The sequence below is a fragment of the Schistocerca nitens genome, chromosome 3, assembly GCF_023898315.1.
Source record: "Schistocerca nitens isolate TAMUIC-IGC-003100 chromosome 3, iqSchNite1.1, whole genome shotgun sequence".
In the NCBI taxonomy this organism is placed as follows: domain Eukaryota; kingdom Metazoa; phylum Arthropoda; class Insecta; order Orthoptera; family Acrididae; genus Schistocerca; species Schistocerca nitens.
In genome coordinates this window covers 69,843,591-69,856,817 of record NC_064616.1, presented here as the reverse complement: position 1 = coordinate 69,856,817, position 13,227 = coordinate 69,843,591, and the positions used below count along the sequence as shown (strand labels likewise).

Here is a 13,227-nt window from a genome sequence, read left to right as displayed (position 1 = left end):
ATCCTGAATACTCTTACACTTTTGTGCTTCTCACACAGTTTACCACATTATTACAGTAATGATCAGCCACTGTAAGCTTTGCTGGTATTAAAAAGGTATAAAATTATAAATTTCATGATGATTCTACAACATTCCATGACATTGTCTACAAATCTTAAACAAACGTTTACCCAAACTAGTGCATGATAACATATTAATATAAATGTCTCTACAGAGGTTGCACACATTATGTTATGTGATTATTAATCGGAGTTATACACTATAAAACAAACGATTACAACATAATCAAACTGAAGGAGTGAATTGTTTTTGCTTCTCAAGGGGGGGGGAAAACAAAAAAAAAAAAAAAAAAAAAAAAAAAAAAAAAAAAAAAAAAAAAAAAAACCAATTAAAATAACATGATATAATCATTGTAACTTACTGTTACTAACTTTACACACAGCATTAGTTCTACATTTTACAGTTTTATGTTGTTATTACCAAAACATTTAACTTCATTTGTTGGCACAAGATTACAATCCAGAACAGAACATACTGAATTTCATTACCAATATTAGCACAAAAAAGCATTGGGTTCCATATATTCTCAGTGAACTGAAATGGTTAAAATAATATATTTATCCACAAAATACAATTGCAACATCAACATAATAGGGGAAAAAATTCTATGAGTGAGAATTTGTGCTTCAATGACACAGTCCTTGTCTTGCAATCAAGTTATATGCTACTCAGCTAAGGTAACAGACTTCTGTTCATGAGGATCTGGATTAATTTTCATTCCATGCGCCAATTTAAGTTTGCTCACTTCAGGCAAATGTCAGAATGATTCCTTGATTATAGTCATCACCAATTTCTTCCTCATTATTTTGTCAAATTGAAGCAGCAATGATTTTGTTGTAGATACAATCATTACCACAACTGTCACCTCCACTTAATCTTTGCCAGTTCTTGAACTACATATATAAGTACTTTAAATTTTCATCTGACAACTGTTCGATATAGCTACAGCTGGGTGTAGAAACTTTCCCCACAAATGAATTATTACACACACACACACACACACACACACACACACACACACACACACACCCCTCTTAGAAAGAAACTTTTGTGCCAAATTATAAAACTCGAAAATCCAATTTTGTACTTTTTCTTAAAACAAATACATCAGAATAACAACAATAACAATAGCAATGGCAACAACAACAACAACAACAACAACAACAATAACAACAACGAACCAAAGCAGCAAAAAATACAAACAAGTGTACAAACAAGCAGACAGATTCAAAAAGTAAATATGAGTAATACAACATTAAAAAGTCATGCAATGACAGAACATTATACATAAAACAAGTTTTACCAAATGAAACAGGAGTATGTTTAGAAATTATCAAAAACAGAATGCTACTAACATAATACTCATCATATAATACAGACTAAAAAACAGTTACAACTAAAATATTTCATGATACATAAAAGAGGTCCTACATCATTAAATCTATTTAAACAGTGGATGAAAAAAATATCATCTTGTATTGCAATATTAAAGCACATAAATTATTTTATCTTGACCCCTGAGACACTTGCTAACAAAATTTCATATGCATTATGCTCTCCTTGTACAGTTGGAAACATTCATAACACACTGTTCTTGTACATCTTCACTATGGTTGAAGTGGCGAATCAGCTGTACCCATGAAGAAAGACAATGTGGGATAGAATGCCATAATAATTCCCAGGAACACTATGATGAATGGTACCAATCCACACCACAAAGCCTAAAAAGAAACAGATAAAACTGTAATTTTACAGAACATTTTGGAAATTTGTAACAACATATCAAAACAATTAGAACTGATTATAGCATATTTTAGTGATATCATTTCAGTTTTTTTTTTTAAATGCGTAACTTCTTAAACCACACTTCAATTTGAACAGCACATGAGCCAAAAATCCTACGCCAATTCTAGTCTGTTGATGTGCATATCACTGTAAATAAACAAAAAATGAGCAAATACAATATTGATTTATTATTTACATTTCTTAAAAAAGAACATAAAAGTTGATAAGAACTACCAGACAAACTGAAGATGATTTCTTTTACCCCCCCAGCCACAATTTCCTAATACACTGTCTCACAAAGAAGGTGGAGCACCCAGAAGACATGGTCAGATGTCAATGTAGCTTCATTAATGTACATCACCATCGGCAGATATGTGAATGTTTAATAGCTGCAATTCTGTATAACAGGTAGAACGGCCACCAGAGTCAGTCAGGGTTGTTACCAGGCCTGGTAGGGCCAACATCACATCTTGCGTGATCACTGTGTAGGGCAAGGAGATGCAGCATACTCATGAGAGACAGTGTCATCCCATCTGACACAGCTCGAAAGGGGCTTCATCGTGGCTATACATTTGGCCATCTGGTTGAATAATGCAATATCCAGATTTATGGGGAATTCGGATACGACAGTGGCTGGATTTCGGTCTGCACAGTTATGTGAGGCAAGCATGTTCATTGCCAAGGTTACAGTTTACAGTTGACCACATCTGATCAGCACAACAGGGGAGGAAGGGGGGGGGGGTAGGGGATCATTGTATTGAGCACAAAAAACATTGTAACCCCTTCACATATGTGCCTGCCATCCAAGAACAGATAGTAGATTCCTTGTAATATTCTGTGTCATGCCGCAGTATTCACTATTGGTCAGAAACTAGATTAAGGAATTACTGTCCCCATATATAGACTGCTGCATCTTGAGTGAGGCTGTGACTTGGAAGCAAGGACTGCTGATGAATGGCGTCGCACTGTTCTCAGCGATGAAGCACCACCCTGCACTCTTTCGGATGACTACCGTTGGTGAGTATGTTATCAACCTGGGGATATGTCCGATTCTTCCAATGTTTCGAAGGGACAAATTGGTGTTACTCCTGGTGTCACAGTGTTGCGAACCATAACATTTGACTTCAGGTCACAGCTGGTAGTGATTGAGGGAACTCTGACAACTTGTCCACATATGGCATGTCTTTATGAACCATATGTGTGATGCTCAGGTACTCCCGTGGCCTGAAGATCCCCAGATGTGCCCGGACAGAATGCCTGGGACCAATCTGACATCAACTCTTGTCTCAGTGCCAGTATGTAGAACATCAATGACTAGTTACAACAGTTGTGGGCCAGCTTTCCCCAGAAACAGATACAACAGCTTTGTGATGCTCTTCCCAACTGAATGCACCGAGGCTAGAGGGGGTGCAACATCATACTGATAACTGAGTTCATGAAACTTCCTGGCAGATTAAAACTGTGTGCCCGACCGAGACTCGAACTTGGGACCTTTGCCTTTCGCGGGCAGAAGCTCTCCTGCGAGCTGCGCAGGAGAGCTTCTGTAAAGTTTGGAAGGTAGGAGACGAGGTACTGGCAGAAGTAAAGCTGTGAGTACTGGGCGTGAGTTGTGCTTCGGGGTGGAGATGGGGGGAGAGGGGTGGAGATGGGTGGAGATGGGGGGAGAGGGGTGGAGATGGGTGGAGATGGGGGGAGAGGGGTGGAGATGGGTGGAGATGGGGGGAGAGGGGTGGAGATGGGTGGAGATGGGGGGAGAGGGGTGGAGATGGGGGGAGAGGGGTGGAGATGGGGGGAGAGGGGTGGAGATGGGGGGAGAGGGGTGGAGAGGGGTGGAGAGTGGTGGAGATGGGGGGAGAGTGGTGGAGATGGGGGGAGAGGGGTGGAGATGGGGGGAGAGGGGTGGAGATGGGGGGAGAGGGGTGGAGATGGGGGGAGAGGGGTGGAGATGGGGGGAGAGGGGTGGAGATGGGGGGAGAGGGGTGGAGATGGGGGGAGAGGGGTGAGATGGGGGGAGAGGGGTGAGAGGGGTGGAGATGGGGGGAGAGGGGTGGAGATGGGGGGAGAGGGGTGGAGATGGGGGGAGAGGGGTGGAGATGGGGGGAGAGGGGTGGAGATGGGGGGAGAGGGGTGGAGATGGGGGGAGAGGGGTGGAGATGGGGGGAGAGGGGTGGAGATGGGGGGAGAGGGGTGGAGATGGGGGGAGAGGGGTGGAGATGGGGGGAGAGGGGTGGAGATGGGGGGAGATGGGGGGAGAGGGGGTAGGGGGAGGGTGGGAAGGGGGGAGGGGGGAGAGAGGGAGAATGAGATAAAAGTCGGCCACGTCCTTTTCAAAGAATCCATCCTGGAATCGATTTACACAATTTAGTGAACCTGAGAAAATCAATACCTAGGATTCTAGGCACCATCCTCCCAAATGCACGTCCAACATGTTACCACTGTATCACCTTGCTCCATAGCAGTACTATACTTTTGTATGCAACACATTATAATAATGACAACTACAACCATGATACAGGGTTTGTATAAAAAGTAATGACTGATCTTGTGAATCAAAATTTATTGTAGATATCGCTCCAACCACTTAGTATTATTCAATGTACGACCACTGAGGGTCAACAAACCCACTGAGTGTGGGATAACCTTCAAAGCACTCATCGTGGAAGCTTGGATCTCCTCCAGGGTACCATGACTGTGTCCTTTCAGGGAGGTTTTAGTTTGGGGAACAAAAAATAGTTTGTCGGGGCCACATCATGACTGTAGGGGGGCGGGGGAATCGTTTGAATCCCTTTCTTGGAGAGGGAGCTGGCCACCATGAAGCAGGTTTGACTCTGCGCATTGCCATGATGCAGCTTCCAAACATCAGTGATGACTTTCAGTCTCTTGAGCACTTTGGAACAGAAAGCACCTTTGACAGTTTGGCCTTGGGTCACAAAATCATGATGAACCATGCCCGTGACATTGAAAAATACAATCAGCATGGCTTTCACCTTCAATTTGCTCATGCAAGTCTTTATTGGACGTGGGGATGCTGCGGTGTGCCATTCGGCACTCATGTGCTTTGTCTCCGAGTCATACTGAAACACACAGGTTTTGTCTCCGGTGATAACGCTATCTAAAAATTTTAGATCAGCTTCAAGGCTCTGGAGATTAACTTTGCAGGCATCCACACGTGCTTGCTTTTGAACGTCTGACAAAATCTTGGCGCAGACCTTCCTCATCGACAATTCTTTAGTGGTTATGATGTGCACTGTCACTTTATCAAGTCCAAGGTCATCTACTATCATCCTGACACTCATTCGATAGTCAGTGTTCAATAAAACATGCATGCAGTCGATGTTTTTGTCAGATTTGCTAGCTGAAGGGTGTATGGAGTGTTCCTGGTTCTCAACGCTGTCCCAGCTATCTTTAAAGCTCTTCATCCACGTGAAAACCTGGGCTTTTGACAGGCAATAATTGCCGTAGGTTTGCCAATACATATCCAATGTTTCCATACCCGATTTTCCTAGTTTCACATAAAGCTTGATGGTGAAACATTGCTCAATCTTTTCCTGCATGTTCGGCCATGACTGACGACTTTGCGATGTATACGCTCAATGCACGATGCTGCCAAGACAAGAGCCTGCAGGTGACTGGCACGCCGTGTGTTTTCAGCCAGATATCCCCACCACCAATCCTCCTGGACAAGTGCGCGCTGCAAAGTACAGTTACTTTTTATACAAACCCTGTAAGACCTTGAGTGGGGGAATGGACAAATACTCTTTGTAGCTAGGCCATTCTCTTTAGAATCGACAAATGTCCTGAAAGTGGGCTTAAAGGAAGGAAAAACTGAAATAACGGATAGCGTGAATATTTTTTTGAAATATTTCATATAAATGGTGAACCTTCACTCCACTGACAAAATTTCAGAGTTTGTTCAGTGATGTTTTCAGATTTTTTTGACATAAATGACCCCATGGTGTTTATTGCATTGAATCAGAGTAATTGCATTTTGTTTGACTTCATACCACATTTATCTTTCTACCTGTATTGCATTAAAAACAGATGCACAACAGCAGAATTTTCAATGGTATGTGCAGTGTTTCTTACACCAAAACAAAACTTTTTCCATTCAGTCACGGTCCTTGCAATTCACAACAGCATAGCACACTGTTCTCTTTGCCTCCAAAGCTTGCATTCAGTACTGCTCAGTTCTGTCTTGAGTTTGTTTTTCTAGCAGTGTTAGTTGTGCATTAACAGTGACACACAGCAGTATGGGCAAGTTTACTGATGAACAATTAGCTGACATGTGCCTCACTGATTGCAAGGAAGAGTTGTACAACGATGCTGTGCCGAGTTGTTCCTGGAGTGATGATAGTCACTTCAAAGTATTTTTACATTTGTCTGAGGGTTGTTGTATTATCCTGTGTTTCTGTTGTACTGTTAAGTGATCGCATATTACAGGCTTTGACACTGTTCCAAAAGTATTGTTAAACACAGTTAATGGGGGGTAACAAATAGAACAAATCACTTGCAGGTTTAAGGAGACCACAGGTCCCTTATATCAAAATACTTAGAAAATATACCTGAACAACCTCCGAATTTTTGCCAAAATTCTTGTTCACTCTGTAGATTGTGACAAAAATATGGGAAAAATACAGGTTTAAATATAATCATGTACTGTGGAAAACAGTGATTGATTAAGCTACAACTAAATAATTTAGGAGTAATGGAGACCACTCATCAAACAGCAGAAGCACTGAGTCGTCTACAGCCAAACACAAAAGTGAAAGAAAAGAAAACTCTGTGTGTGTGTGTGTGTGTGTGTGTGTTGGGGGGGGGGGGGGGGCGCACTGGGGCACATATGTGTAGTCTGGCTCAAGAGAAGATTAATTCCGAAAGCTAGTTAGTTTTCTATTTCTTTTTTGTGTGCCTGTTGACGACGCAACACTTGTGCTACTCAGTGAGTGATTTTTACTCCTAAAGAACTTACATTATACAGAATTTTCCTACCATGTTTATAAGTTACAACTTATATTTTTATCTGAACATAGGTGTGCCTGCACACTTTGAACTATTAAGTCTGTCATACCATTCCCTAAAAGCTGGCTGAGCTGCCAAACTCCACACACTGAGGAATTTGTAATAATTTTTGTACCTCTGTAAAAATTTAGGCAGGTCAGACCTGTGGTTGTAATTAAACAACAGAGATGCATGAAAAAATATATTGCAAAATTGTTTGGTAATAAAAGCACTATAAAACCACACAAAAATGCTATGTTATTGTTAATTTAATTAACTACTGCTATTAAAAACCAATCCTGTCATAAAAAATAGCTTCGTCAGATAACAAATATAACAAACTGTATCACAGATACTACAAATCTCAATGTTACACATGCAAATTTGCTCTCTCTCTCTCTCTCTCTCTCTCTCTCTCTCTCTCTCACACACACACACACACACACACAATCTGCACGGCAAACAACACATTATGATGGTTTTTATGTTATATAAGTTCGCTTGGTTACTTTAAACGAATTTCTGGTATAACAAAAATGTTTCTCTGTTATTATTTCTAGTTTGGCATTATTTTATTTCTTTAATGAATATGATAGTAAAAAGAAGAACTAATATAGTTTCATAGCCAACCAATTTGAACTGCTGGACTTAAAGTTCTAGCTGTAATTCTTGTATTACTTTTATGTATGCAAACCTGTATCAAGAAAGGAGGCAGGGCTAACACCTGGGACGCCCTTCAACATCAAAAACAAATGAATATATCGAATAAATAGGTAATCCAATTTGATCTGACCACTGGTTGAGTACTCGATCGATTGCTGAAACTGTAGGAACTGACAAAGAATGCTCAACGCAAATTTTACACAACAAAAATAACATGAAAAAAGCGGGTGTGAAACCGGTGCAGAAAATAATCATGATCAAACAAAAAGCAGCTCATGAATTGAATAAACAGATGCATTTGAAAAGGTTTGTACAGACTCATTGAATACCACTGGAATGATCCTAATTTCTTGGCAAAAGTGATAACGTGATGAAATCTTGATTTTTCACTGAGAATTCAGAAACTAATCACCATTCCATACATTGGAAGGACCCAACTTCACTAACAGTGAAGAAAGCTTGAATGAGCAAATCAAGATTCAAAGCAATGATGATTATGTTTTTCAATTTTCATGGAACTGTGTGTCCTCACTGGGTTTCTGAAGGTTGAACTATTAATCAAAATTACTGCCTTAAGGTTCTTGTTCGACTCTTGGAAGGAGGGGGAGGGGGGGGGGGGGGAGACCCTAATTGTGGAACAACAAGTTATGAGTTCTGCATCAAGACAATGCACCGGCCCATGCTGCATTCTGTTGAGAGGTTTCTAGTGAAGCACAGTATCCCAGTGTTAGACCATCCATCTTATTTGCCTGACCTAACACCATGTGACTTATCTATTGCCAAATGTCAAATCTGCATTAAAAGGAACAATATTTCAGTCCACTGAAGCAGTGAAAGAAAAAGTCGCACGCGTCATCAAGGAATTCGCTAACACTTCCAGCACGGTTTCCATCTATGGAATATTCACATGGCTCGTAAGGACAGAGCAGGGGAGTATACTGAGGGTGGTGACATGTAAATGAATATGTTTTTGATATAAAACGTTTTACAGCAACAGTCTCATTCTATAGCCACACCTCATACACAAGTGTTAACCTTGTTGCCCTCATGACACTAGATAATGATGACGTCACTTGTAAATTTTCGTTTGGCAGTGTCCATTATTTTCATGCTTTTTTCCACTCAGCTGTGTTTGTCATTTACTTTATCTCTAATTGTTTCTGAAGCCTTTTGTGTCTTCATAATCAGGCACTTAGGCATAGTTGTTGCTGTACCAAAGCATCATCTACTGTAGTAAATACAAAGGGGCCTCTCACAGGTTCAATTATATTGCTAAACCATCAGTATGTTGACTGTTGGATGGCACATCTTGACGTATAGTCAATCACAGAAACTCTGATGATCAGAATTGATGGCCACCAAAATATTTCCCTACGATACTGCAGTGCCCATGTTATTCCAAATTACGATGCAAAGTTCCTCTGGACATGCATTCTTGAGTAGCCAAATGGTATGACGACTGCTCACGATAAGCAGGAAATCCAGATTCAAGTTCCAGTCCACCACAAATTTTCCCTGTCATCACTCCATTATACAAGCTGACGATTGTCCATATTCGCAACTGTGAATACATTTTGTGTAAAATATTATCAGTGCTGTCAATATGTATTGACTGTCCACATAAAGTGTGCACTGTTCCATAAAATTGCAGACGCACAGCCACATAAATCCAGCTTCTTCTTCTTCTTCTTCTTCTTCTTCTAATATTTCAACTGAATACTGTCCAGCCATCTTCAGAGTGAGCTGAGGTGACTAATGCTCTAGCACTTGCTCTGTCCTTTTAAACCTGAGGACCGAACCACTGCTCAGGTTTAAAAGGATGGAGCAAGTGCTGGAGCGTTAGTCACCCTGGCTCACTCTGAAGACGGCTGGACAGTATTCAACCAAAATGTTAGAAGAAGAAGCTGAATTTATGTGGCTGCACGCCCAAAATTTTGTGGAACAGTCTTTGCACCGCGAAAACAAGAAGATGCACGTTAAATGTGCACTTTTTATGTTTGCAGTTCAATTTTGTTCCTTTTGGTAGATGTTCACAGTGCACTGCTCTACTTTCCAAAATGTCCAAGGAACAGATGGCTGAATTTATTGAGTGCTACAGGGGAAAAAAATCCTTGTGGGGAAATTTTCGATGGTTGCTCGAGAATTTGCTAAATTATTGCTTAAAAAAAAAATTGAAAACACTGTATTAGCTTGTTGAAATTCATAGTTTGGAAATACTGTTTCTACTTCAAAAAGTATGTCATACATGTGTGAAATGCATGTCAGTCTCGCCAAATCCTCACAAAACATAAAAAAGTTTTCTGTTAATTTTCTCAATATATTCTTGCTGGGTAGATATAATTGCTTCACAAGTTTCCATAACAATTTTGCTAACTGAGTTGGCTCATATTACAGAGCCAAACTTCAAGTATATGAATGACTTGCCTGTCGCCAGAATCTCAAAGTTACTCCTAATCTCTCATTGATTGTGATTGCCTTGCTCATTAACCCTTTTCACTCCATAATGTAGACACATGGTCTCTGCGCATTGCACAGAGAATTGCCCAATCTTTGACAAAACAATGAAGTCACTGACCAAAAATTAGTGTATACATTAAAGCAAAAAGTGTGCTTCCATTCAAACGTATTTACGTAAGTATCATAACACAAAAATTTTCATTGTGTGAAACTTTTTCCAACTCTTCAGGGTGGACCGTCTCATAGTCACTTTACTAGGATTGTTTACAAATGAATCACTGTCATCAAAATCACTGTCACTCTAATTTTCTTGATTGGCGACTCCATGGAGTGTTCTGTGCACCACGACCAGATAATGGATATAATTGGAAGGACAAACAGCATTGGTCGTATTTTTTTGTTGTTTTATTATCCGCAAAATCTCACTAGTCAGTTTATGTGATCGCTCGAAGCTTGTTGATACCAGTGCCTATAAATTTTAATTGTATATTACAGCACTGAGGATGGTCACTAAGTGACCGAAAATTGATTTTGCAGATAATAAAACAACAAAAAAATACAACCATGCTGTTTGTCCTTCCAATTATACTCTAATTTTCACTTACACATTCCTCTAAAAGCTCTAAATCTCTTCCTTGGAAATGACTGTATGTGAAGAACTAGCTATTCCACTCTTACTAACTTGAACATAATTATTGCAACCTCTCTCTCAACACAACTACTACAGTTTGACACCAAGTTAGCAAAAGCTTCCGTAGATGGCATACCTATGCAGCAGTGATGACTAGTACACTGAGATTCGAGAATGGAGCATGCGAGAGCTACGGAAAATCGTGTCTAATGAGGCTGATATCAGAGTGGAAAACAAAATTAGCATTGTCAAGTGCCACTCGCTGTTGGAGTGGCAAGGGTTAGTATATTTTGTGTCTATTTTATGTTGTTTCTGCATTAATAATTTGTTTTACGATGCTGGGCACTTGTCTAAACAGTTTACGAGATCTTTTGGGTCCATGGGGCTGATTCAGTCAGCAAATTAACATATGACAAGTTAGTTCTTTCTTTTTCAGCCATTCTTTGACCCATTTCCTCTTTTTCTGTTGTTTCTTACCAGCCATAGCTAATATCCTTTTTTCTGGGTATAAGACATCATCACTTAGTAAAATCTCATTGCCAACTGACAATATTATTGATGGTGCAAGAGCCGCTTCAGTATACTTAAGGCTTGTCAACTAGTACTGTCAACAAATACTGAACATATTCAGTCTCACATTTACTAAATTAGAGGAAGCTGGAAGATATTCTTGCAAGTGTATTTCATTTCAATAAATGTGTCTTACTGGCCAAGGATGAAGTCACAAAAGGCTTCAAAATCAATTGAAAATAAAGTAAATAACACACACAGCTAAGTGAAGAATTAGTATGAAAATAGCCTGTGTGCTCCAAAACAAATGTGTATTAACCAGCTGACCAAGAAGCATATAGTATATTATGTACGAGGGCAGTTCAACAAGTAATGCAACACATTTTTTTTTTTCTGAAACAGGGGTTGTTTTATTCAGCATTGAAATACACCAGGTTATTCCCCAATCTTTTAGCTACACAACACTATTTTTCAACGTAATCTCCATTCAATGCTACGGCCTTACGCCACCTTGAAATGAGGGCCTGTATGCCTGCACGGTACCATTCCACTGGTCGATGTCGGAGCCAACGTTGTACTGCATCAATAACTACTTCATCATCCGCGTAGTGCGTCCCACGGATTGCGTCCTTCATTGGGCCAAACATATGGAAATCCGACGGTGCGAGATCGGGGCTGTAGGGTGCATGAGGAAGAACAGTCCACTGAAGTTTTGTGAGCTCCTCACGGGTGCGAAGACTTGTGTGAGGTCTTGCGTTGTCATGAAGAAGGAGAAGTTCGTTCTGATTTTTGTGCCTACGAACACGCTGAAGTCGTTTCTTCAATTTCTGAACAGTAGCACAATACACTTCAGAGTTGATCGTTTGACCATGGGGAAGGACATCGAACAGAATAACCCCTTCAGCGTCCCAGAAGACTGTAACCATGACTTTACCGGCTGAGGGTATGGCTTTAAACTTTTTCTTGGTAGGGGAGTGGGTGTGGCGCCACTCCATTGATTGCCGTTTTGTTTCAGGTTCGAAGTGATGAACCCATGTTTCATCACCTGTAACAATCTTTGACAAGAAATTGTCACCCTCAGCCACATGACGAGCAAGCAATTCCGCACAGATGGTTCTCCTTTGCTCTTTATGGTGTTCGGTTAGACAACGAGGGATCCAGCGGGAACAAACCTTTGAATATCCCAACTGGTGAACAATTGTGACCGCACTACCAACAGAGATGTCAAGTTGAGCACTGAGTTGTTTGATGGTGATCCGTCGATCATCTCGAATGAGTGTGTTCGCACGCTCCGCCATTGCAGGAGTCACAGCTGTGCATGGCCGGCCCGCACGCGGGAGATCAGACAGTCTCGCTTGACCTTGCGGCGATGATGACACACGCTTTGCCCAACGACTCACCGTGCTTTTGTCCACTGCCAGATCACCGTAGACATTCTGCAAGCGCCTATGAATATCTGAGATGCCCTGGTTTTCTGCCAAAAGAAACTCGATCACTGCCCGTTGTTTGCAACGCACATCCGTTACAGACGCCATTTTAACAGCTCCGTACAGCGCTGCCACCGGTCGGAAGTCAATGAAACTATACGAGACGAAGCGGGAATGTTTGAAAATATTCCACAAGAAATTTCCGGTTTTTTCAACCAAAATTGGCCGAGAAAAAAAATGTGTTGCATTACTTATTGAACTGCCCTCGTATATCAGGTTTCAAAACATCAGAATTTTCATATCAGTAATAAGAAGAAAAAGGCATTTCCTATTTGTTATTCCAGTTTTGATTACACTGTAATAGAATATGCAGTATAACCCAACTTTTGTTTCCAGAATTATTGTTTTCCCGTCATTTACAAAACTTTTTACCGCCACTGTTGCATTTTCTACATTCACAATATTAATTGGCACTTTTTTTTTTTGCATTAACATACCTATAATTTTCTCACAATTCATGCTTAATGAAACAACATTCGACGGGGAAAAAAGACATAATTGACATAAAAGATGCTGGCCTTGTTTACGTGTTTCACAGTTGAGTTTCTTGACATCAGATATCTCTACTCAGAATGGTGCTGATAGGAGCAATTAGGTTCATTCAAGTAAGGTATAAAGACCAATCACAACCATTTT

At 40.6% G+C, this 13,227-nt stretch overlaps 1 protein-coding gene across 3 annotated transcripts in view; it reads right to left on the bottom strand.

The window, feature by feature from the left end:
- Positions 1-377: 377 nt before the first annotated feature.
- Positions 378-13,227, bottom strand: part of LOC126248029 (sarcolemmal membrane-associated protein-like) — a 330,102-nt gene continuing 317,252 nt past the window's right edge. For 2 of the 3 annotated variants that reach the window (XM_049948630.1, XM_049948631.1), the window contains one exon: positions 378-1,781. In XM_049948630.1, the coding sequence (XP_049804587.1) occupies positions 1,668-1,781 (114 nt within the window). In that variant the 3' untranslated portion in view covers positions 378-1,667. The remainder of the gene's footprint in view (positions 1,782-13,227) is intronic. The other variant, XR_007545401.1, reaches the window with a different exon arrangement.